The 21,623-nt window shown below is 43.3% G+C and overlaps 2 protein-coding genes across 5 annotated transcripts in view; both read right to left on the reverse strand.

The window, feature by feature from the left end:
• Positions 1-21,623, reverse strand: part of KCTD6 (potassium channel tetramerization domain containing 6) — a 41,063-nt gene that overhangs the window by 9,400 nt on the left and 10,040 nt on the right. The window contains exon 2 of one of the 3 annotated variants that reach the window (XM_077858337.1): positions 8,874-8,959. In XM_077858337.1, coding sequence (XP_077714463.1) covers positions 8,874-8,896 — 23 coding nt within the window. In that variant the 5' untranslated portion in view covers positions 8,897-8,959. Of the gene's footprint in view, positions 1-86; positions 199-4,198; positions 4,335-8,873; positions 8,960-21,623 lie in introns of those variants that run through there. The other 2 variants (XM_077858339.1, XM_077858338.1) reach the window with 2 other exon arrangements.
• Positions 7,728-21,623, reverse strand: part of PXK (PX domain containing serine/threonine kinase like) — a 111,628-nt gene continuing 97,732 nt past the window's right edge. For both annotated transcript variants that reach the window (XM_077858314.1, XM_077858313.1), the window contains exons 18-19: positions 8,874-8,959; positions 7,728-7,925 (exon numbers count right to left, since the gene is read on the reverse strand). In XM_077858314.1, coding sequence (XP_077714440.1) covers positions 8,922-8,959 — 38 coding nt within the window. In that variant the 3' untranslated portion in view covers positions 7,728-7,925; positions 8,874-8,921. The remainder of the gene's footprint in view (positions 7,926-8,873; positions 8,960-21,623) is intronic.

Consider the following 21,623-nt stretch of genomic DNA (forward strand, 5'->3'; position numbering starts at 1 on the left):
CGCGGGCTTCTCCTGTGGCCGGCCCTCCCGAGCCCCGGGCCCCCGAGCCCCCGGGCCCCCGAGCCCCCGGGCCCGCCCCCACTCACTGCGCGGCGGCGGCAGCTGCCCGGCCCGGAGACGCGGCGGCCGGAGAGCGGGAGCGCGAGGACGAGCGAGCCTGCGCCCGGCGGCGGCGGCGGCGGCGGCGGCGGCGACGGCGGCGGCGGCGGCAGAGCGGACGACTGAGCCCGCGCCCGGAGTTGCGGCTCCTGCCGCCGGGCGCGGGCGGCGCCTTCCCAGCAGAGCCGCGGCGCCGCAAGCGCGGGCGCCCCCTAACGGCGGCGCGGGCGGGAGGCCGGAGGGCAAAGAAGGCCGGAGGAGCTCAGCCGGGCGCAGCCGGGGCCGAGCGGTCAGGCTGGCTCCGCCGCAATCCCGGAGGCCCCGCCCCCGAGGAGCCGAGGCCCCGCCCCCGAGCCCGCCCCCTGCGCCCCGCCCCCCGCCGCAGTTTGGAATCAGCCCAACCCCCCGCACTTCTCCCTGCGGCCTCCGACGTGGGTCCTCCCCGCTGTTCCTGCTGTTTCCCCAACGCGTATGGGGCCCCGGCCGTGTACAGCGGCCACCAAGACGGAAGGGAGGGGAAGACAGGCAAGACCCAAGCAAACAGGCAGGAGACAAAATAATGACAAGTTGTAATTCTAAGTGCTGACAGTGAACGAGAGGAGGGGCCTCTGCCTCGCGCGGGGTGGCGGCCAGGACCTGGACGCCCAGCCTGTGGCCAGAGCACCTGGGGGGGTGGGCAAGCCACCCTGTGATATCGCCCATCTAGCCTGCTGGGCAGGGTAGGGAAGGTTAGGCGGGGAGTAGGGCGGAGCTGGCTTCAGCAAAGAAAATGACCGGTGCAAAGGCCCTGAGGCTGGAAGCCTCAGGAAGAAGCTGGCCCTTGGTGAGGCTGGCGCCAGTATTGTCCTCAGTCCACCACTACAGAAGCCAAGGTTGCAGAGGCTAGGAGATTACCTGAAGTCTCAGAGCTAACTGGTGGGCAGGCATAGACTCCTTCCAAATCCCATTCTATTCCCGCTAACCAGATCTCTGTCCCCTTTCAGGTAGGACCAGGTAAATGATGTTGGTTTTGTCCTTTTCCCTTCTCCACCAGGATAACCCGTGGCTCTAGGAACTCACCTGTGTTTCATGTATACATGTGCCTGGGTTGGCTCTGGAGTTAAACTGTTGGGGTTTTTTAAAGATTTTATTTATTTGAAGAGCACGGCAGGCAGAAGGGGAAGCAGGGCCCCAGCAGAACAAGGAGTCCAGTACTGGGCTCAATCCCAGGAACTGAGGATCAGGACCCAAGCGGAAGGTAGATGCCTAACTGACTGAGCCACCCAGGTACCTGTGGGGTTTAACTTTTATCAGTATGATCATCACAGTCATCTGATAATTTGGTTTTTCTCTGAAAACCCAAATCGATAGATTAAATGAATGGCATATGCTTCATGAACATGATTTAGTGCTATATTATCATACTCAAAAAGACCAGATGAGGATACAGGAAAATATGTATGAAAATAAGCCATGCACAAAGTGGTATATGTGGTATAATCCTAACTTTATATTTAAAAATACAAATATGGGATGCCTGGGTAGCTCAGTGATTGAGCGTCTGCCTTTCACTCAGGGCATGATCCCAGGGTCTGGGATCGAGTCTCACATGGGCTCCTTGCAGAGAGCCTGCTTCTCTGTCTTTGTCTCTCTGTGTGTCTCTCGTGAATAAAAATAAATAAATAAATAAATAAATAAATAAATAAATAAATAAATAAAATACAAATATACATAGACAAAAATTTTGAAGAAAATAGATCAAATCATTGATCATATTATCCAGGTACTAGGATGGGAATGTTAGTGGTTTATTTTAATGTGCTTCTGAATTTTCTGTACTTTCTAGAATGCATAGGTAACTGAATTTATAATCAGAAAATATGATGAGTTTATAGTTTTTAAACAAGAAAAACAATACCAAAATTACCCAGCACTCAGATTTTCAGGATTTGGTGCCACTGAAAATCCAGAACTGCCTCTTGGTATACCAGTGTCCTTAGAAGAGTTATTTCCCTTTATAGGGTTTCTGTTTCCTCAATTAAAAATAGAGGAATTAATTTTGTCAGTTTTCTCAGAACTATTCCCATGTATCTCTTGTAGTGTTTATTGCTATTATTTTTTATTTTTTTTTTTTTTAAATTTATTTTATTTATTTATGATAGGCACACAGTGAGAGAGAGAGGCAGAGACATAGGCAGAGGGGGAAGCAGGCTCCATGCACCGGGAGCCTGACGTGGGATTCGATCCCGGGTCTCCAGGATCACGCCCTGGGCCAAAGGCAGGCGCTAAACCGCTGCGCCACCCAGGGATCCCTGTTTATTGCTATTATAAATTATATTTTCAAATCCATATTTTCTAATATATTGATTACTGAAATGTGGTTGGTTTTTATATAATAATATTATATTCAGCAAACTTGAACTCTTTTTTTAATTCTAATAAGTTCATAGCCTCTCTTGAATTTTCTGTTAAATAATCATAGAGTCTGCAAGTAATTACATTTAGCATCTCCCTGTCCAGCCTTTATTTCCTGTCTCTTGTTTTTTACTGCACTGACTAAAATCTTCAGCATGCTGTTGAACAACAATGATGACAGTGGGGATTTCTATCTTGTTCTTGACTGTTTCTAATATGTTACCCTTAAAGATAGTGTTTGTCATAGTTTTTTATTTTTATTTTTTTTAAGATTTATTTATTTATTTATTTATTTATTTATTTATTTATTTATTTATGGTAGACAGAGAGAGAGAGAGGCAGAGACACAGGAGGGAGAAGCAGGCTCCATGCCGGGAGCCCGACATGGCACTCAATCCAGGGACTCGATCTAGGGACTCCAGGACCACCCCCTGGGCCAAAGGCAGGCACTAAACCGCTGAGCCAACTAGGGATCCCCGTCATAGATTTTTAATAGATACCTTTTATGAGGGTAAGGAAGCACTATTCTGCTTTATTAGGAATGGGTGCTGTACTTTATCAAATATGATATTTTTCCCCCTTATCCAATGGTGGATTTTGTTTTATTAAACTGTCTACACATTCCTGGAATCAACACACCTTTGGTGATGTGTTATTTTTTCAATATACTGCTAGGTTGCATTGCTAATATTTTATTTAGAGTTTTTGCATTCATATCTATGAATGAAATATGCCTGCTAATTTCCTCCCCTGTTCTCTCCTTGTCTGGTTTTGCTGTCACAGTTACAGGAGCTCAAAAAAATCAAAGATTGAGTATTAGGGCCCCTGGGTGGCTCAGTGGTTGAGCAACTGCCTTTGGCTCAGGTTGTAATCCTGGGGTCCTAGGACTGAGTCCCACATCAGGGTCCCTGCATGGAGCCTGCTTCTCCCTCTGCCTATGTCTCTGCCTCTCTCTCCATGTCTCTTATGAATAAATAAATAAAATCTTTAAAAAAAAAAAGATTGTCTATTCACTCTACAGCTTATATAAGACTGAGATTTTCTGTAGTTTGGATTTTCTATAGGGTTCTCCTGTAAACCATCTTGGTTTGGGAGTTGGGGGTGGAAAGTGTTTATACTGACACCCCAACCCACAATATTCAATCTGGCCTCAATCTCTCCACCTAAATAGCTCTTGTGGGGCCACCAGGAATCTGTTGCTGAATCTGAAAGATCCTCCTCAGTTCTCCCTCACTCAGGCCTCCCTGTAGTGATACTGTGACCACATCCTCCAGGAGATAGCCTCTTCCTATGGCTTGTTCCAGTTTCCCTCCTTCCTCTCAGATTCATGGAGATGCTCCTCCTCTTGCTCTACCAGCCCCTTCTGCCCAGGTTTCTGGCCAAGGCCATCCTCTCCTGTCTACCCATTTCTGTGGACTGGCTCAGCCACCTCCACGGAGTCCATTATTATCTCTAAGCCAAAAGATTCCCAGATCAATACCTCCAGCCCCAGCCTCTCTCCTGAACTCCACCTACAGATGCTGCATATTCTATGGCCCCTACTATGTGCCAGGCACTGTGCTGAGTGTTTCTGCCTTCTGGATCAGTTCTCTATTGCCACATAATTAATCAGCCCCAAATGTAGGGGGCTCAAAACATAAACATTTCTTATCTCATAGTTTCTATGGGTCAAGAAGTTAGAAGTAGTTTAGGTAGAAGATCTTACAGTCTAGATGTCAGCTGGGGCTGCAGTCAGCGGAAGGTTTGGCTGGCACTGGAGAATCCACTTCCAAGATCACTCAGGTAGTTTTTAGCAGGAAGCAGTGGCCCCTCTTCACCTGAGCCTCTCCCAACAGCATGGCAGCTGGGTTAGCCCCCAGCGGGAGTGATCTAAGAAAGAAAAGCCTGAAGCCACGATGTCTTTTATAATGTAGCCTTCAAAGTAACATACGTGTAGTCTCTCAGTCTCACAAACCAACCCTTTTACAGTGTGGGAGGGCACCACACAAGGACGTGAGTACCAGGAGGTGGGGATCACTGGGTATCTTGGAGGCTGCTCACCACACCCTCAGGAACTCTGAGGACAGACTTCCCACATCATTCCAGGGTACAGATGAGAAAAGTAAGGCAAGGAGGGGGAAAGTCATTGACCAAGGCCACACAGCCAAGTGGGAGAAGAGAGATTTGAACACAGCTCTGCCAGGCTCCCCTCCTCCAATGGCCATCACCAGTTTCTTCACCTTCTCCATGTGCAAACCTGAACCCTGTCAATTTGCCACCCCCAAACCTCTCAAGTCCCCAGCTCAGCTCAGCAAGTGGTGCCACCGTCCTCCCATCTGTCCAAACCAGAAGCTTTGAGTCACGCCTGCTCCTCCCGCCCCCTCACTTCCCAGTGCCGGATAACCCAGCCCTGCCAAGTCTTCCTCCTCAACACAGCCTGGATCCATCTCTCCTTCTCTCCATCTCCACCACCATCACGCAGGCCCAAGCCACCAACTTGTCCGCCCTGGACGTCTGCAGGAGCCCCCTCCCTCATCCCCCTCATTCTCTCTGCCCCCACACTACCCATCCGCCCTCTTCTCTTCGGCATGAATCACCTTTAAGAACACAAAGCTGGGTATGCCACCCTGCCTGCTTTCAACTCCTTCAATGGCTCCCATTGCTTTCAGGATCCAGCCCAAATTCCTTCCAGTGTGATCACTTGCTCACTTCTCCAAACTCCTCCTCTGCACCCGCTTCTCCTCAGGGCCCTGGCCCCTCTGGCCACATTTCAGTATCCAGGACCCACTGTGTATTTTATTTTTTTTTTACTTTAGGCCCTCCATTATGCTATTTCCTTAGTCTAGAACATTCATTCCCCAGCCCTCAGCATCCCTGTCTCCTCATCCTTCAGCATATTGTCATCTCCTGAGAGAGGCCTTTAATGACCTCCCAGCCAAGCTGGTGCCTGCCAGCTATAACTTCCACAGTGCCTGTCCTCTTGCCCAACCTCACTGCCTCTCAGTTGAACCATGAGCTCTCTGAGAGCCAAAGCTGTTTCCATCTGGCTCAGAAGAGCACCCTGTGTGAGCACCATGGGCCTAGACCTTAGTACATACTCGACAGATGTGCCAGTGTGGTGCATTCTCTCTACTCCTCCCCCTCTGCAAGGAACAATATTCAGTTCCTTCGGTGAAGTATGGGGACCCCCACCTCCAACTTTACACATGCTGTTCCCTCTAGAGGAATGTTCTTCCCTCCTGTCCCTCTATTTACTCAGCTAACTCCTATATCTTCATCAGGAAACTAGGGTTGACAGATTCAGCAAATGAAAATAACACAATGCCCAGTCAAATCTGGATCTCAGATAAGTAACAATTGTTTTAAGAAAATTATGTCATAAATACTGCATTAAATACAAGGGTCCTGTATTTCATCTGACAACCTGAGCAGAAACCAGCACCACTTCCCTCCTCTTTTGGGAGATTTCCCTGACCTCTACCCTACCCTCTTAGGTCCACTCAGCCCCCAACACCTGGGCTCCCAAACCACACCCCTGCTTACCCCCAGTGAGCATAAAGCTCATTCTGTTTTGAAACTGACCTAGAATGTGACCTCCGTGACAGAGAAGATTGTGTCTCAGTCCTCATTCAAAGTGAGTTTTCATCTGGGACAAAATCCTGGCCACAGGAAATGGTCAACAAGGTTTACTGAGTGGACAAATAAAAGAGTGCAGAAGAGATAAAAGTAAACAAGCTGGGAAAAGGAAGCAGCACATGAAATTTGGGCCAAAACACAGGACAAATCTCTGGGATGATTGCCTGCAGTGGGGAGCTCCTCTTCCCACCTTACTGCTACCTCTGCCTCATCTCTGTCACTTAGAGCCCCTATATACCTACCCGCAGGGAGCCTTAGAATGGGTAGAGCAGAAATGCAAAAAACAAAAAAACAAAAAAACAAAAACAAAAAAACACAGTCTGGGGGCACCTGGGTGGCTCAGTGGTTGAGCCTCTGCCTTTGGCTCAGGTTTGATCCTGGGGTCTGAGATGGAGTCCTGCATGGGTCTCCCCACAGGGAGCCTGGTTTTTGGCTATGTCTCTGCCCTCTCTCTCTCTCTCTCATGAATAAATAAATAAAATCAAGAAAAAGAGAAGAAAGAAAGAAAGAAAGAAAGAAAGAAAGAAAGAAAGAAAGAAAGAAAGAAAGAAGAAAGAAAGAAAAAAGAAAGAAAAAAAGAAAGAAAGAAAAAAGAAAGAAAAAGAAAGAAAGAAAGAAAGAAAGAAAGAAAGAAAGAAAGAAAGAAAGAAAGAAAGTCAGTCAGTCTGTGGGGGTGCCTGGGTGGCTCAGTCAGTTAGGCGTCTGCCTTCGGCTCAGGTCATGATCCTAGTATCCTGGAATCAAGCCCTGTTTCAGGCTCCCTGCTCAGCCGGGAGGCTGCTACTCCCTTTCCCTCTGCTCCTTCACACTGTGCTCTCTCTCTCTTTCAAATAAATAAAATCCTTTAAAAAAAGCCCCCCCCCCCCCCCCCCACACACACACAAACAAAAACAAAGAAAGAAACAGTCTGTGTCCCTTCAGGGTTTGCTTCTTCCAAAACAGTCTCTTGAGCATTCAAATGGGCAGCCTATAGGGTACAGGAAAAGGGGTAGGGGGTAGCATGTGCCTCAGCCTTAAATTAGAAAGAGGCTGGGAGGATCCCCTGAGAAGGGAGGTGCCTGCAAAAGTTATAGGGTGCTGCTCCACTGCTCAGAGAGCTATTCAAGTCCAACCAGACCACCTGGGGGCTAAATCTACATTCAGCCCACGTGTGGCATTCCAATTATCTCCCACACTCCTCCCACACTGAGGACAATCCCTAGATTCTTATAGATAATCTGGACCCAAAACGTTGCTGAGCTCTTTCCAACTATTAAATTTTGAAGGGCCAAGGACCCTGCGGCTAATGGAGAAGCCCACTACATCTGCCTGTCTTGCTAGGTGGGATCCATCTCTTCTGTGTGTCTGTCCCTTTCTTGCCCTCAGTCCCCTTTGGTCCTTGTACCACTGGTTTCACCGGCCAGGTTCTCCTGGGGCAGCTAAAAGGCATTCCTTAGACTTTTACTCACTGGCTGACCCAATTGAGAAATACATTTCTAAACCATCTCCCCACCCCACCCCTGGGGACCAGCCCCAATCCCTCTGCACACTTGCCCCAGCCTCTAGGCCACCGCTTGGCACAAGTGACCCTTGTAGCCAGTAGTTTACAATGCCTCCCCCACTTCCAGCCACAGAGACGCTTTAGTAAGTTTGATGAGAGCATTTTTCCTTTTTATAAGGTTCCTAATGACCTATTATTTCTCATCTTCTCTTTAATCAGCTTCCAGAACTCTGCTGGGAGCTACAGAACCAGGGGGAAGAATCTGGTTCTCACCAGCATTGAGAGAGAGGCCCTGCGGTTGTCCTCGGATGTCACCATCCTCTTCACCATTATGATTCTGTAATTAGAGAGAATGGATCTGACATTAGACCAGGAATCAGAAGCTCTGGCTTCTGTCTTTGGTCCCATGAGTGTCTCAGTGTGCCACATCTGAGAATGTCGTGGGCCTTGAGAGTCCAGAGGGAATAAAGCCGCCTGACCATAGCCTGGGCAGCTGGAGTGCAGGAGGCAAGGCAACCCCATATTATGAATTCCCATTCTCCCTGACAGCTCAGTGCTCTAAACGCCTGTCAATAACACATTTCTGGCCTTGGTCGTCTTCCCACCTCATTTCTAATCCAAACCACTTCCTCTGCATATGTTTGTTAGTTTAGCAAGGGCCATATCTACTTGCAAAGCACAGCTTCTGCCTCTTTGCTATCCCTCCCAGGCTAGATCCCTCCAGGTGCTACAGCCTCTCTTTCCTGCCATATCCAAGGTCATCTTCCTGCTGGATACCTACCCCCCACTCAGTCTAGTGAGAGGACATCCATGCACCCCCACCCCCACCATCCATCCAAATGCATCTATTTTGTCAACGAGTTCTTTTTAGGTCTCTGTCTGAAATATGGTTGCTTACTTTTAGAGAGCTCTTATGTTTTACACAAGGTCCAAAAAACAATATTAGTAAAGCTGCCTTAATCTGTTAACATTCCAGGAGCTTCTGAAATAAAAGGTATGATTAAAAGGCAGGAATGCTATTTTAAGCCTATTAAAATGTCCCTCGGGTTTCATGATGAAGGTAGGGGTTCCAACACCTCAATGGCTAACAGTGGATCCATTGTTATCTCAGCAAAAATGTGAGCATCATGTAGAGAAGTAACTATAGTAACCATGTGAAGAGCCATGATTCGGGTTTCAGAATTCTGTTACACATGTCACTTATTTCCTGTCACTGACGTCAAGTCCCAAGACATAGCAAAGCACACTGGGTGGGACTCCAGCTTATTCTCTGGTTGTGACTTACCAGCAGTGTGGGCTTGGACCCATTCAGGAGCCCCCAGCCTCAGTTTCCTCAACTGCAAAATGGTAGAAGACAACATCTTGGCAGGGCTGTTGAGACAATGAAATTAGAGAATGAAAAACTCTGATGATGCAGTGCTTGGCATGAAGTCGGCACACAATAAATTGGTAGCTCCTATTATAATAACTAATTGCTATACTGCTGATTTGGAAAGATAAATATAGAATTGAGACTCTGGCAGGCAGCAGAGGGGGGACATTTTGAGACTGATGATTTGATTGTTCCACCAAGGCCTCTTCAAACATCCGTTTATTTTGGTTCCAAGTTGAATATTGTCCACATTGATAATTGCTGTGAATAATTAAGAAACAATGGCTTTCACTGACATTCTTATAGCACTTGGGTGATTAGCTAAATATATCTTCTTATAACCCTTTCTATACTAAGACACATAAAACCTAAATCCCTCACATCATAAAACTAAGTTGGCAGGATGATGTCATAACACAAAATAATAAACAGGAAAGTACCTCTTTATTCGGAAGTTATGGTGTCCCCCCACCAAAACCCCATCTTGGCTGATTTTTTTTTCTTTTCTCTCTCTCTCTCTTTTTTAGTAAAATTTGTTACTGGGGTATAATGTTCACATAGGAATGTGCACAAGGCATAAATGAATGGCTTGATGAATCTTCACAAAGTAAATGGACCGGACCCTACGATCAACACCCAGAACAAGAAACAAAACATCATCAGGACTCCAGAAGCCCCCTCAGGCCTCCTCCTCCGGCCCCTCCTGGCTGATCATTTCTTTTTCTCCTCCTCTTTTTTTTTTTTTTTTTTAAGATTTTATTTATTTATTCATGAGAGACACAGAGAGAGAGGCAGAGACACAGGCAAGAGGAAGAAGTAGGCTCCATGCAAGGAGCCTGAGGTGGGACTCAGGACCTCAGGACCTGAGGTGGGACTGAGGACTGCGGGATCACAACCTGAGCTGAAGGCAGATGCTCAACCACTGAACCACCCAGGAGTCCCTCCTCCTCCTTCTTTGAGATATAATTTACAAACTATAGGATGTATTCATTCAAAATACACAGCATGATGAATTTGTCTAAATTCATAGAGATGTACAATCATCACCACCAGCCAGTCTCAGAATCCTTCCCATCATTCTAAAAACTTACCTGGTTCCTGCTCAAGGACAGTCCCCACTGTCCTTAAATGTTCATATAAGTAGAAGCACACAACAGTAAACATACCAGAGTAGTTTTTTATGTTATGACCGTTTTTTAATTCTAAAATATATAGACATAATTATGGCAAGATTAGTGTTTCCCAAGTGTGCCCCATGAAATAACTTTAGATGGTACATAGACAAGTATCTGAAATCTTAATTGTGGATTTTTTCTAAGATATATGAAAATAACTAGCACATCAAGCCACTGATGTCACAGACACTATTCCTAGATCTAGAACAGGTGTAAAAACTATTCAATTTAAGGAACCATATTAGTAAGAACACAGATAGTAAATAGATAACACGGAAATTGTAAAGGTACATGCAAATGATTGACGCAAGTAAAATAGTGACCTCGATTAAGAAAGATAAATCATTTCTGTGAGCCCTGAAATTCTTTGCATATTAACCAAATACATAGCTTTAAAAAATTATTCAGAATTGTAAAGCCATTCAGGTGTTTTATTGATCATTCCAACGTTTTAAAAAAGTAATCTCTATGGGACACCTGGGTGGCTCAGTGGTTGAGCATCTGCCTTTATCTAAAAAAAGTAATCTCTACACCAACATGGGGCTTGAATTCATGACTCAGAGATCAAAAGTCCTGGTGAGCCAGCCAGGAACACTTATTCCAATATTTTTTATTGTTTGCCTTCTACGGCTAGATGCTAGATAAATGTTCATTTAGAGATTCCAGTCAAGCTGCTTTTTGTATTTACATCATAAATATTTTTTAAAGGAATCTGATGATTTAAACACAGTAACACACAGGAGAGTATAGTTATGTGTTCACATGCAGGAATTGCCCCAAAGCTTCTGGACTGGCAAGAACCAGAATTCAGAAAAAGGAGAGAAGGTGTGTTTGGATGATGAGGGATTCGGCCCAAGGGAGGGGGTAATTTAGATAGGCAGAGAAGATGGGAGGACAGTTCTAGCAAAAGCAGATCAGAGGCTGAGAAACAGCTGGAAAACCTGCATCCTTACCATCACCAGTGAGCCACTGAGTCAACCCTCACACCTTTGGATATATTTTCTTATTATTTATGCCAATTTGGGTCAGTATTTTCCTTGCAACTGAAAATATCCTATCGATATATTGTCACTAAGCTGCATTGTAAATATGAACTCCTAAATACATCTAAAAGCATTAGGGCACCTGACTGGCTCAGTTGACAGAGCATGTTAGCTCTTGATCTCAGGGTCTAGCTCTTGATCTCAGATCATGAGTTCAAGCCCTACATTGAGTGTAAAGCTTACTTAAAAACAAACAAACAAACAAACAAATAAGTAAAGGGATGGGATCCTTAAAGAGTTTTCAGAAAGATCTTAAGCTTAAATTGATAGAATACTCTAATGTGGTTGGTTTAATGAACAGAGATAGGACCTAGAAGTTGAGTAAGTGCCTACAATTACATACACTCTCAATATTGCAGAGGTACCTTTTATTATTTCTCCCTTTTTATGGACATTTTGTGGAGACTCAGAGAAGTGTGCAAACCAGCTCAGGTCACACAAATGGCAAGTATCTGAGCCAGGATTTTAAAAGCCAGGTTTGATTTAAAAGTCATGTCTGACTTGCCAAAACCCTACAGGGCATACCATCCTTGAATGAGTTTGGATGAGAACTAGGAAGTCAAAACAAAGGAAGAGTTGAAGGAGTCTCAGTAGGCAAACAAGTATAAGCAAGATTAGAAGGGGGTTTTTTTCTCTTTTTTTTAAGGTTTTATTTTATTTTTTAAGATTTTATTTATTTATTCATAGACACACAGAGAGAGAGGCAGAGACACAGGCAGAGGGAGAAGCAGGCTCCATGTAGGGAGCCCGATGTGGGACTCGATCCCGGGTCTCCAGGATCACACCCCAGGCTGCAGGCGGCGCCAAACTGCTTGCTGTGCCACCAGGGCTGCCCAGGGTTTTTTTTTTTTTCTTTCTTCTTTTTTAAGTAAACTCTGTCCCCCAACATGGGGCTCGAACTCACAACCCCAAAATCAAGAGTAACATGTTCTACCAACTGAGCCAGCTAGTTGCCCCTGAAAGGTTTTTCTTATGTTTTTAGATAAGACAATGCTGCCAGCAATGTCTCACTTTTTCTGCCACATCTGAACCAGACATAAAAGTATTTGAAGATGCAAAATTCCTTATGAGATGTACAATTCAAACAAGTGTTTATTGAGCTGGAGTAACTGCTAGGTGCTGTTTTATAATCCCACTGAGAGAAGGGCTGGACTATGGTAAAATTCTGTACAAATAGAATTTTCAAATGCCACACTAGACTTACAGGTCTGACATTTTTTCAAAAGCATCTACGATGCACTGCTTATAAATAAGGATTTGAACTCTAATGTCAGAAGACCGAGATTCAAATCCCAGTTCTCCTACTACCTGCTATGTGACCTTGAGCAAGTTTCTTATCTCACTGACTCTTAGTTTTCTGATCTTTAAAATGGAAATAATAATAGTACTTATACTTAGTTCATGGGCACCTGGATGGCTCAGTTGGTTAAGCATCTGCCTTTGGCTCAGGTCATGATCTCAGGGTCCTGCGGTGGGGTGGGGTGGGGAGGGAGCCCTGCATCAGGCTCCCTGCTCAGTAAGTAGTCTGCTTCACCCTCTCCCTTTGCCTCTCTCCAACCGCCCCCCCCCCGCCCGACTCCTGCCCGTGTTCTCTCTCTCTCTCTCCTAAATAAATAAATAATTTTAAAAATAGTATTTAATTCCAAAGGCAAGTATGCTGATTAAATCAGATAATGCTGGGTTCAGAACTTACTCAACAGAGGTTATAGAGATTATTACTTTTTGTCATTTTACTATTCCTTTTGAAAAAATAAATGTCTATAATCTCTCATTTTACAAACAAAGCTGGAGCGAAGGAAGAGCTGGCTGCCAGCCTGGATTATGCAGGAGGGTGTTAATCCATACTGTTGGTTCTTCCTGTATCTTCTTTTCTCCCTTCCTCCTATTAAAGAAAGGAGCTGATTCTAGGAATATTGACTGGAGTCTTGAAGCCTGTGGAAGGTGGGGCAGCCAGCCACTGGGACAATCTCAGAAAGATTCCTGGGGCACTATAATGTCAAGAAGGGAGCAGAGCATCCTGGAGCCACAGGGAAGAGGTGGACCCACTATTTGACTGATGACCCAGAGCCAGAGTCATCCCTGCCCATCACCTTGACCTTCCTTAAACCCTCAGCAGGGTGTGATATTCAATTTGGATGTGTTGCTAAGGAATGGGCAGTATATGCTCAGTAAAGACTGCAGTTAGGGGTTTTACACCAGCTAAGGAAGGGGAAGGCCTACACTGTGTGGAGTTCTACTCATCCACCTGAGTTGTAGACTGAGATTCATACGAACTACGGCAACAAGAATTCAGAGTGGCTCGTGCCCAGGACATTTGGGTGGACACAAGGTCCACAGATGCCAGCAAGGAATAGAAAAGAAGGTAAACCTATAATTGCCACTATAAGCCCATCATCTGTTGGCCAGCACGGTGGTGGCATCTGTCCAGAGGCCTTTGGTCTGGGTTTGAGCACAAACAAGGAAGCAAATGAGGGAGAGAAGGAAATAGAAACACCTGGCAGAAAACTGCCACCATTCACAGCCTTTCCCACCCAGTTCTTATTAAATCCAGAGATTTGGGTTTGCAGTTATGGTTTAGCAATTAAAGCTGTTATGTTGCAACACCTTTTTGGTTTTAAGTGGTGAAGGCATAAGGCCTGTGAATTTGTGAATTTGATACCACAGCCTTCTGTGCAAACAGGTGACTCACTCTGTCCCTCCCCAGGAATAGTTGAGGGGAGAGAAGGCAGCTCAGGTTTCACTATTAGCCCCCCAAGCCTCACTGTGAATGTCAGCTCTTTCCCAGAAGCAAATTGAACCACCAAATCTCTTTAAATCAGTGCTGACAGCCTAAACCCGACTTTACGAAGCTGCAGGCCACAGAGGAGGCCTCTGCTCCAGGGTTGCACAGTGTGGGGTGAGTGCCTCTGACTCAAATGAACCAGAGCCTAGACTTCACCACCTTAACATTTACATTCGGAGAGCCTGGGGAAATGGATCTTTGAGAGAGAACATTAACCTTTGCCATAGCAAAGTCTTGGCTGTCTTTGAGCCTCTCAGAAAAAATGGTACTCCTTATCTCCATTCTAGCCTTGAGTCGACTGGAAAGGTCAAGACAGGGGAGGAGCTCTGATGACAGTGAAATCTCAGGAAATCTTAGAGCTTATAAGGGACTGTAGTGACCATCTAAAGTCCACTCTGGCACTCAATGCATGAGTACACTCAAGCTGTAGAGGGGTTCAGTTAGAGAACTTTTGCAAAGTCACATTACTGGATGGTCAATGAACTGTGACTGGAATTCATGTTACCTGACTATTCATTCACTATAATGAACATCTGTTGGTTACTACATTTGACCCTTGAACAATGCATGGGTCAGCGGTACTGACTCCCACTTAGTTGTAAACCTGAGTATAAATTTGACTCCCCCCAAATTTAACTACTAATAGCCTACTGTTGACAGAAGCCTTAGTAGTAACAAAGTCAATCAATACATTGTGTTGTATAAATATAACATATATATACTATATTCGTGCAATAAAGCAAGCTACAGAAATGTTGAGAAAACACATTTACAGTATTGTACCGTAATTATAGAAAAAAAATCCATATGTAAGTGAAACTGAACCTGCACACACAGTAGATGCCCATGTTGTTCAAGGGTCAACTGTATTTGGAGACCTCTGTGGTTGTGTGAGTCACGGCAGAGAACAAGCTTCAAATTATCCTATGGAAGTCAGAGAGGCTCCAAAATCCCTCTCCCACTTCCCGAAAGCAGGGAGATAAGCTAAGTTCAGCCAGTAGGACGCCCTATTATCAAGTCCAACCTGCCTATGACCGCCATGTTGGTTCTGCCCTAGGAACAGACTATTCTGAACAGAGCTATATGTCCTAATGATAAATTTACATGGTGAACAGTTCACTCATTGACCAGCTTGCATTATGAATAGTTTACCTAAAAGTCAAGCCTCTTTTGAATATTTTTGCATTCATCTGGCTGCTATGTTTTGGGTTTTTTTTTTTTTTTTTTTTTTTGCACCTTTTTGGGCATTTTTACAGATTACAAAATTTAATTTCCTCTAAGGGTTCTTCCCCTGCTAAATTTTGTATTGTGTGTGTGTGTGAGTTCTACACCCAATATGGGGCTCAAACTCATGACCTCAAGATCAAGAGTCACATGCTCTACTGACTGAGCCAGCCAGTCGGTAAATCTTGTATTTCTGATTAAACTTTTAAGAAATGTGTCACCTTTTATTTCTGATTAAGTATTTATGAAATGTCACCTTTCATAAACAATAAAATTGTTTATTGTTATGGGAGTCTTTTTTTCCTTTTTCTTTTTTTTACACTTTTATTTTTTTTCAAAGAGATTTTATTTTTTTATTCATGAGAGACAGAGAGAGAGAGAGAGAGAGAGGCAGAGACACAGGCAGAGGGAGAAGCAGGCTCCATGCCGAGAGCCCGATGTGGGACTCGATCCCGGGACTCCAGGACCGGGCCCTGGGCCAAATGCAGGCGCTAAACTGCTGAGCCACCCAGGGATCCCCTTGCATATGCCTTCTTTCTTGGTTCAGCCAGAGCAAACTTGTAGAAAGCTGCAGCCCCCAGGGATACAGTGAATGCTCCAACAAAATGAAATCACAGACACTTGGCCAGAAGGTCTCGTACCTGAGGTTTTGTCAAAACACTGGAAGTCACAGTGGTTATTCTCTCAACACCAGCCTCAAACCCAACATCCTTCCTGACACCTGAACACTATACATATGTTTTCTCTTTCAGTTGTGCTCCCTGAGGGCAGCACTTCTTTGTCCACTACCATGTCCTCAGCCAGCCTATAGCAGACACCCAATGGCCCTGTTAGCTGATACTGTTTATTATTTATCACCTCAAATGTAAAGGTAAGGAAATTCAGGTTCAAGAGTTGTTATTTGTCCAAAGACATCAGGAAGGGCAGCGTGATCCTAGAGCCTGCACTCTTCACACAGAAGAATGTGACCCCATCCGTGTATTCCAACAATGAAAGCCTGAGGGGTGGGGTGAAGGTGGACAGACTCAAAATTTTTAATGCTCTTTAGTGCTGGGGAACTGGGACCAGGGTGTATAGGTATAGAGGCCTCTGAGAGGGTATGGTTCTAAAACAACACTCTGGGGCCTCTACATGACTGTTAACGGGGGTAGAACATTCCAGAACAAGCCCAAGCTTCATGGGGAGCCTTGGGGCAGAATAGAAGCAGGAGTCAGAGGTCAGGGTGGCCTGTGCAAAATGTAGCTTTCTAATGAAAGGTTAGCTTGATGGCAAGGAAAGAATCATTCTGAAAACCTGACACAATAAACATGGGACTTTAAGGGCCAGCAGAGATTAGTTTTGACCTCTCTTTTCTTTCTTCACCTAATACATATTGAATTTATTTTCTCTAGAAATTAAGAGGGTCTCAGATTCTCGTGTGCCTTTGGCCTAGTGTCATATGCTAACAGTAGTCAATGACATTTTGTATAACAAGAAAACTGTGGTTGGGAATGTAAAATGGTACAGCACTCTGGAAAATAATTTGGCAGTTTCAAGAAAACCAAGCATACATTTATTCTACAACCTAGCAGTTGCAGTCCTGGGCATTTATCCCAGAGAAATGAAAACTTATGTTCACACAAAAACCTATACATGATTGTACATAGAAGCTTTATTTGTAATAACCTCAAACTGGAAACAGCCAAAATGTCCTACAACAGGTGAATGATTAAACCAACTGTGGTACACTCAGACTGTATGGAATAATATTTAACTGTAAAAAGAGCAAGCTACTGACACAGGCAACAACTTGGATGGATCTCAAGGGCATTGTGCTAAGTGGGAAAAAAAAAAAGACCAAAACCCTCCAATCTCCTGCTATATGATTCCATTTACATAAAATTCTCCAAATGACAACATTTTAGAAAAGGAGACCTGATTAGTAGTTACCAGGGGTTGGGAAGAGTGGGCGTGACTATACCAGGGTAGCACTAGGGAGATCTGTGTAGTGACAGAACAGTTCTGGTGGTTAATTCTACACAGGTGACAAAACAGCATATGCACATACTGTACCAATGTCAGTCTCCTGGTTTTGATACTATAGTTCCTGGAGCCATAACCATTGGAAGAAATTAGATGAAAAGTTCAAGGACCTCTCTGTACTATTTTGCAATTTCCTGTGAATATATAATTATTTCAAAATAGAAAGCTTTTTAAAAAGAAAATAAAATTGTGGTTGAAAGCATCACCAGACTTCTCAAATTTTCCTTCTATGCCATTGTGAAGAAACTCTAGTCAAATGGAAGGATGGATATGCCTCTCATAATAGAAGTCTTCTTTATTCCTTTTAAAGCATCGTAATATTCCATTTCATTTCTATACCATGTATATTTTTTCATCTAAACGCTGAGAATTTCCATCATGTGCTATTGTGAATAGTTGTTATAAATATTATTATAAATAGCTACCACAAATAACCTTATACATAAATTTCACTCATTTCTTTTATGACTATGTTTGCAGTACAAATTCTTTGAAGTGGTAAAGCTGGTTTTCTTAACTATGCTGTATTGCTATATTTACTCTGTATCTTAAGCAGCATATAAATTTTTTTCAAGAAGCTTCATTTCTGAAAATAGTTATTTATGCACACATGCTTAATGGCAAAAGTTTTTAGTCTACCTCAAGTTGTACATATTCAACATTAATAAAACATTTCTATTTCACTAACTTAAGCTCGTCATTTACCTATTGGTGTTGATTTAAATACAGTTTTAAATTTTTAAAAGATTTTATTTATTTAGGGGTGCCTGGGTGGCTGAGTTGATTAAGTGGCTCCTTTCAGCTCAGATAATGATCCCAGGTCCTGGGATGGAGCCCATATGAGGCTCCCTGCTCAGTGGAGAGCCTGCTTCTCCCTCTCCCCCTGCTCCTCTCTCCTGCTCATAATCTCTTGCCCAAGCTCTCCCTCTCAACTAATAAGATTTTATTTATTAGAGAGAGAGTGTGTGCAAGGAAGAGAGCAAGCACAAATAGAGGAAAGGGATGAGGGAGACGGTGAAGCAGGCTTTCCCTGAGGAGGGAGGAAGCCCTCCCCCCAGCAGACCCCCACCTTCTCAACCCACCCCCCTCCCCATAGAGACAGGATCACAACCTGAGCCAAAGAAAAACGCTTAACTGAGCCACCTAGGCGTCCCTTAAATACATTTTTAAAAATATATTCTTTTAAAGTAATCTCTACACCAATGTGGGCTCAAACCCACAACCCCAAGATCAAGAGTTTCATGCTCTACTGACTGAGCCAGTCAGGGGCCCCAATTTAAATACATTTCTACAGTTATGCACTATTATAATACAGTTCATTTTCTACACAGATCCAGAGAAAATGTGAAATCTTGTCTACCTAAATATAACAACTACACAGAGAATAAGACTGGTGTTATTAATTCAGAGACATCTTCCAACCCAGTATTATAAATAGGTTCTAATGTATTAAACAAAATGGCTTTCCTTGAGCCAAGAAACATTTTTTTTAGTCTAGTCAAGCAATCAACATCAAAATGTTTGGGATGCTATGTAGTGCCTGGAAATGGGGTGTTGTATCCATCCTTTAAAAGTTCATGGTACAACGTGTGGGTGAAGGTTTCTGGGCAACCTTTCCCTCTTTCAGCCTTTGCTACTGCGAAGCCAAAATGTGGGCTCTTAGTCTGAGTTTTACAACCCACAGAAAATGTGGCTAAGGCCAGAGAACAGACGTATTTATACTTTTGGAGGTCCCACTTTTCATGAGTCACGTGGCTGCCCTGACACAGTGGCTTGGGGCCTTCCACGCCTCGCAGCCGCCAGTCGAGTGGAGCGGGCGCCCTCTAGGGCTGGGCCTCGAGAGTACAATAGTCCCCGACACCTGGGACAGGGAATGGAATTCACCTGCATGGCTTTTCCTCCGCAGCTACGCTTATAAAGCTTCCAAAAAGGAAATTCTATCAATGCGGTACCAGAAACAACCCAACAGACCGATGTGTGTGAGTATGAGTGCGTGCATGCGTACACACTCATAAAATTCCCTTTAAAAACCTCTATAAAGGGGGCACCTGGGTGGCTCAGCGTTGAGCATCTGCCTTTGTTTGGCTCAGGTCATGATCCCGGGGTCCTGGAATCGAGTCCCGCATCAGGTTCCCCGTGGGGAGCCTGCTTCTCCTTCTGCCTAAGTCTCTGGGTCATGAATGAATGAATGAATGAATGAATGAATGAATGAATGAATGAAAGGGATTTTTTTTTTTTTAAAGGATGCCTGGGTGGCTTGGCCGTTGAGCGTCAGCCTTTGACTCAGGGTGTGATCCCAGTGTCCCAGGATCGAGTCCCATACCAGGGTTCCTGCATGGCGCCTGTGTCTCTGCCCCTCTCTCTCTGTGTCTCTCATGAATAAATAAATAAAATCCTAAAAAAAATAAATAAATAAAAACCTCTAAAAAAGGAGAAGCAGGAAACCAGTAAAGGTGCTTGACTCCAAGGAGGGGAACCTCACTAGGACACAGGGATGGGTGGGACACTCACTTTCCCTTCTTCCCAAATTTATTATGAAAAACTTTAAAACATACAGGACAGTTGCAAGAATGCTGCAGTGAATTTCCACATGCACTTAGATGCCACAACTATTGTCATTTCTCATATGTGCTTTATCTCTATATTTATTTGCCTGAATTATATAGAGACCCACATGAAAAATTATCTCTTTAACAGACAATATATGAGGACTATCCCATGGAACCTACAAAAAAGTTTCTAGAAATAATAAATGAATTTAGCAAGGTTGCTAAATTCATAATGAAACATAATGAAAACATAATGAAAGCCATTGTATTTCAACATACTAGCAGTAAACAATTAGAAACTAAAAATTTTTAAAATAACATTTATAATAGCCTAAAAAGGACAGAAATACTTAGAAATAAATCCAATAAAATATGTGCGAGATCTGAATGCTGAAAACTACAAAAGTTCAATGAAAGAAATCAAAGCAAATGGAAGTAAATGGAGAGACACGCTGTGAACATGGTTGGAAAACTCAGTACAGTTAGGATATAAGTTCTTCCCAAAATGTTCTATAGGTTTATCACTATTCCAATCAAAATTCTATCAAGATATTTTTTGTAGATGCACATAAGCTGATTGTAAAACATTTTTGAAAAAGAAGAGTAATGTTGGAGGACTTACACTATTTGATTTTAAAAACTCTTACCCAGGTATGGTAATTAAGACAGTATAATACTGGAGGGATAAATATACAGAGCAATGGAACAGAATAGACAGTCTCCAGCTATAGACTCACTCAAAAGAGCCAAATGATTTATGCACAAAGGTGCAAAAGCAACTCAATGGAGAAAAGATGGTCTTTTTACCAAATGACTCAAATGCAAATGGACACCATATACAAAAAAAGAAACTCAGTACCTAAACCTCATACCTTCAAGAAAAATTAACTCAAAATGGATCATAGATCGACATGTAAAACTATAAAACTTTAAAAGGAAACATCAAAGAAAATCTTTGCAATCTGGTGTTAGGCAAAGAATTCTTAGATAAGAAACGAAAACGTGGTGATGCCTGGGTGGCTCAGTGGTTTATCGTCTTGCCTTTGGCCCAGGGCATGATCCTGGAGTCCTGGGATTGAGTCCCACATCGGGCTCCCTGCCTCTCTCTCTGGGTCTCTCATGAATAAATAAATAAAATCTTAAAAACAAAAACAAAAACAAAAAACATTAAAAAAAAAAAAAGAAACCAAAATGTGACCCATAAAAGAAAAATTTGGTACATTGATTTCTTCAAAATTTACTTTTGAAATTTACTTCTTTATTTACTTTTTCTCTACAAAGGCATTGTTAAGAAAATGAAAGGATATGTTACAGAGGTTGAGAAAATATTTGCAAGTTAGATATTCACAACACAGAACTTGTATCCAGAATATACACATTATGTAATATATATATCTCAACTGTAAGAAAATTTCAAATGACCTAATAAAAAATGGGCAAAGGATTTAAACAGGCATTTCACCAAAAAATGACACACAAATGGCCAATAAGTATTGAAGAGATGCTCAACATCATCAGCCATTAGGGAAATGCAAAATAAAACCATGATAATATCAGTACACACCTAACAGAAAGGCAAAAAAGCAAAAAGAACAAATGATAATATCAATTGTTGGTGAGGATATGGAGCAGGTGGAACTCTCATATACTGTTGGTGAGAATACAAAATGTACAGCCACTCCAGAAGACAGTTTGAAAATTTCTTAAAAGTTGAATAGACATACCATATGACCCAGCAATCCCAAACCCACACCACAGAGAAATACAAACATATGTTTACACAAAACTTTGTAAAAAATTTTTTTTGTATTAGCTCTATTCAACATGGCCAAAAACTAAGAACAATTCAAATGTCCTTCAACAAGTAA

This window comes from Canis aureus, chromosome 19 (genome assembly GCF_053574225.1).
Source record: "Canis aureus isolate CA01 chromosome 19, VMU_Caureus_v.1.0, whole genome shotgun sequence".
Classification (NCBI taxonomy): Eukaryota; Metazoa; Chordata; class Mammalia; order Carnivora; family Canidae; genus Canis; species Canis aureus.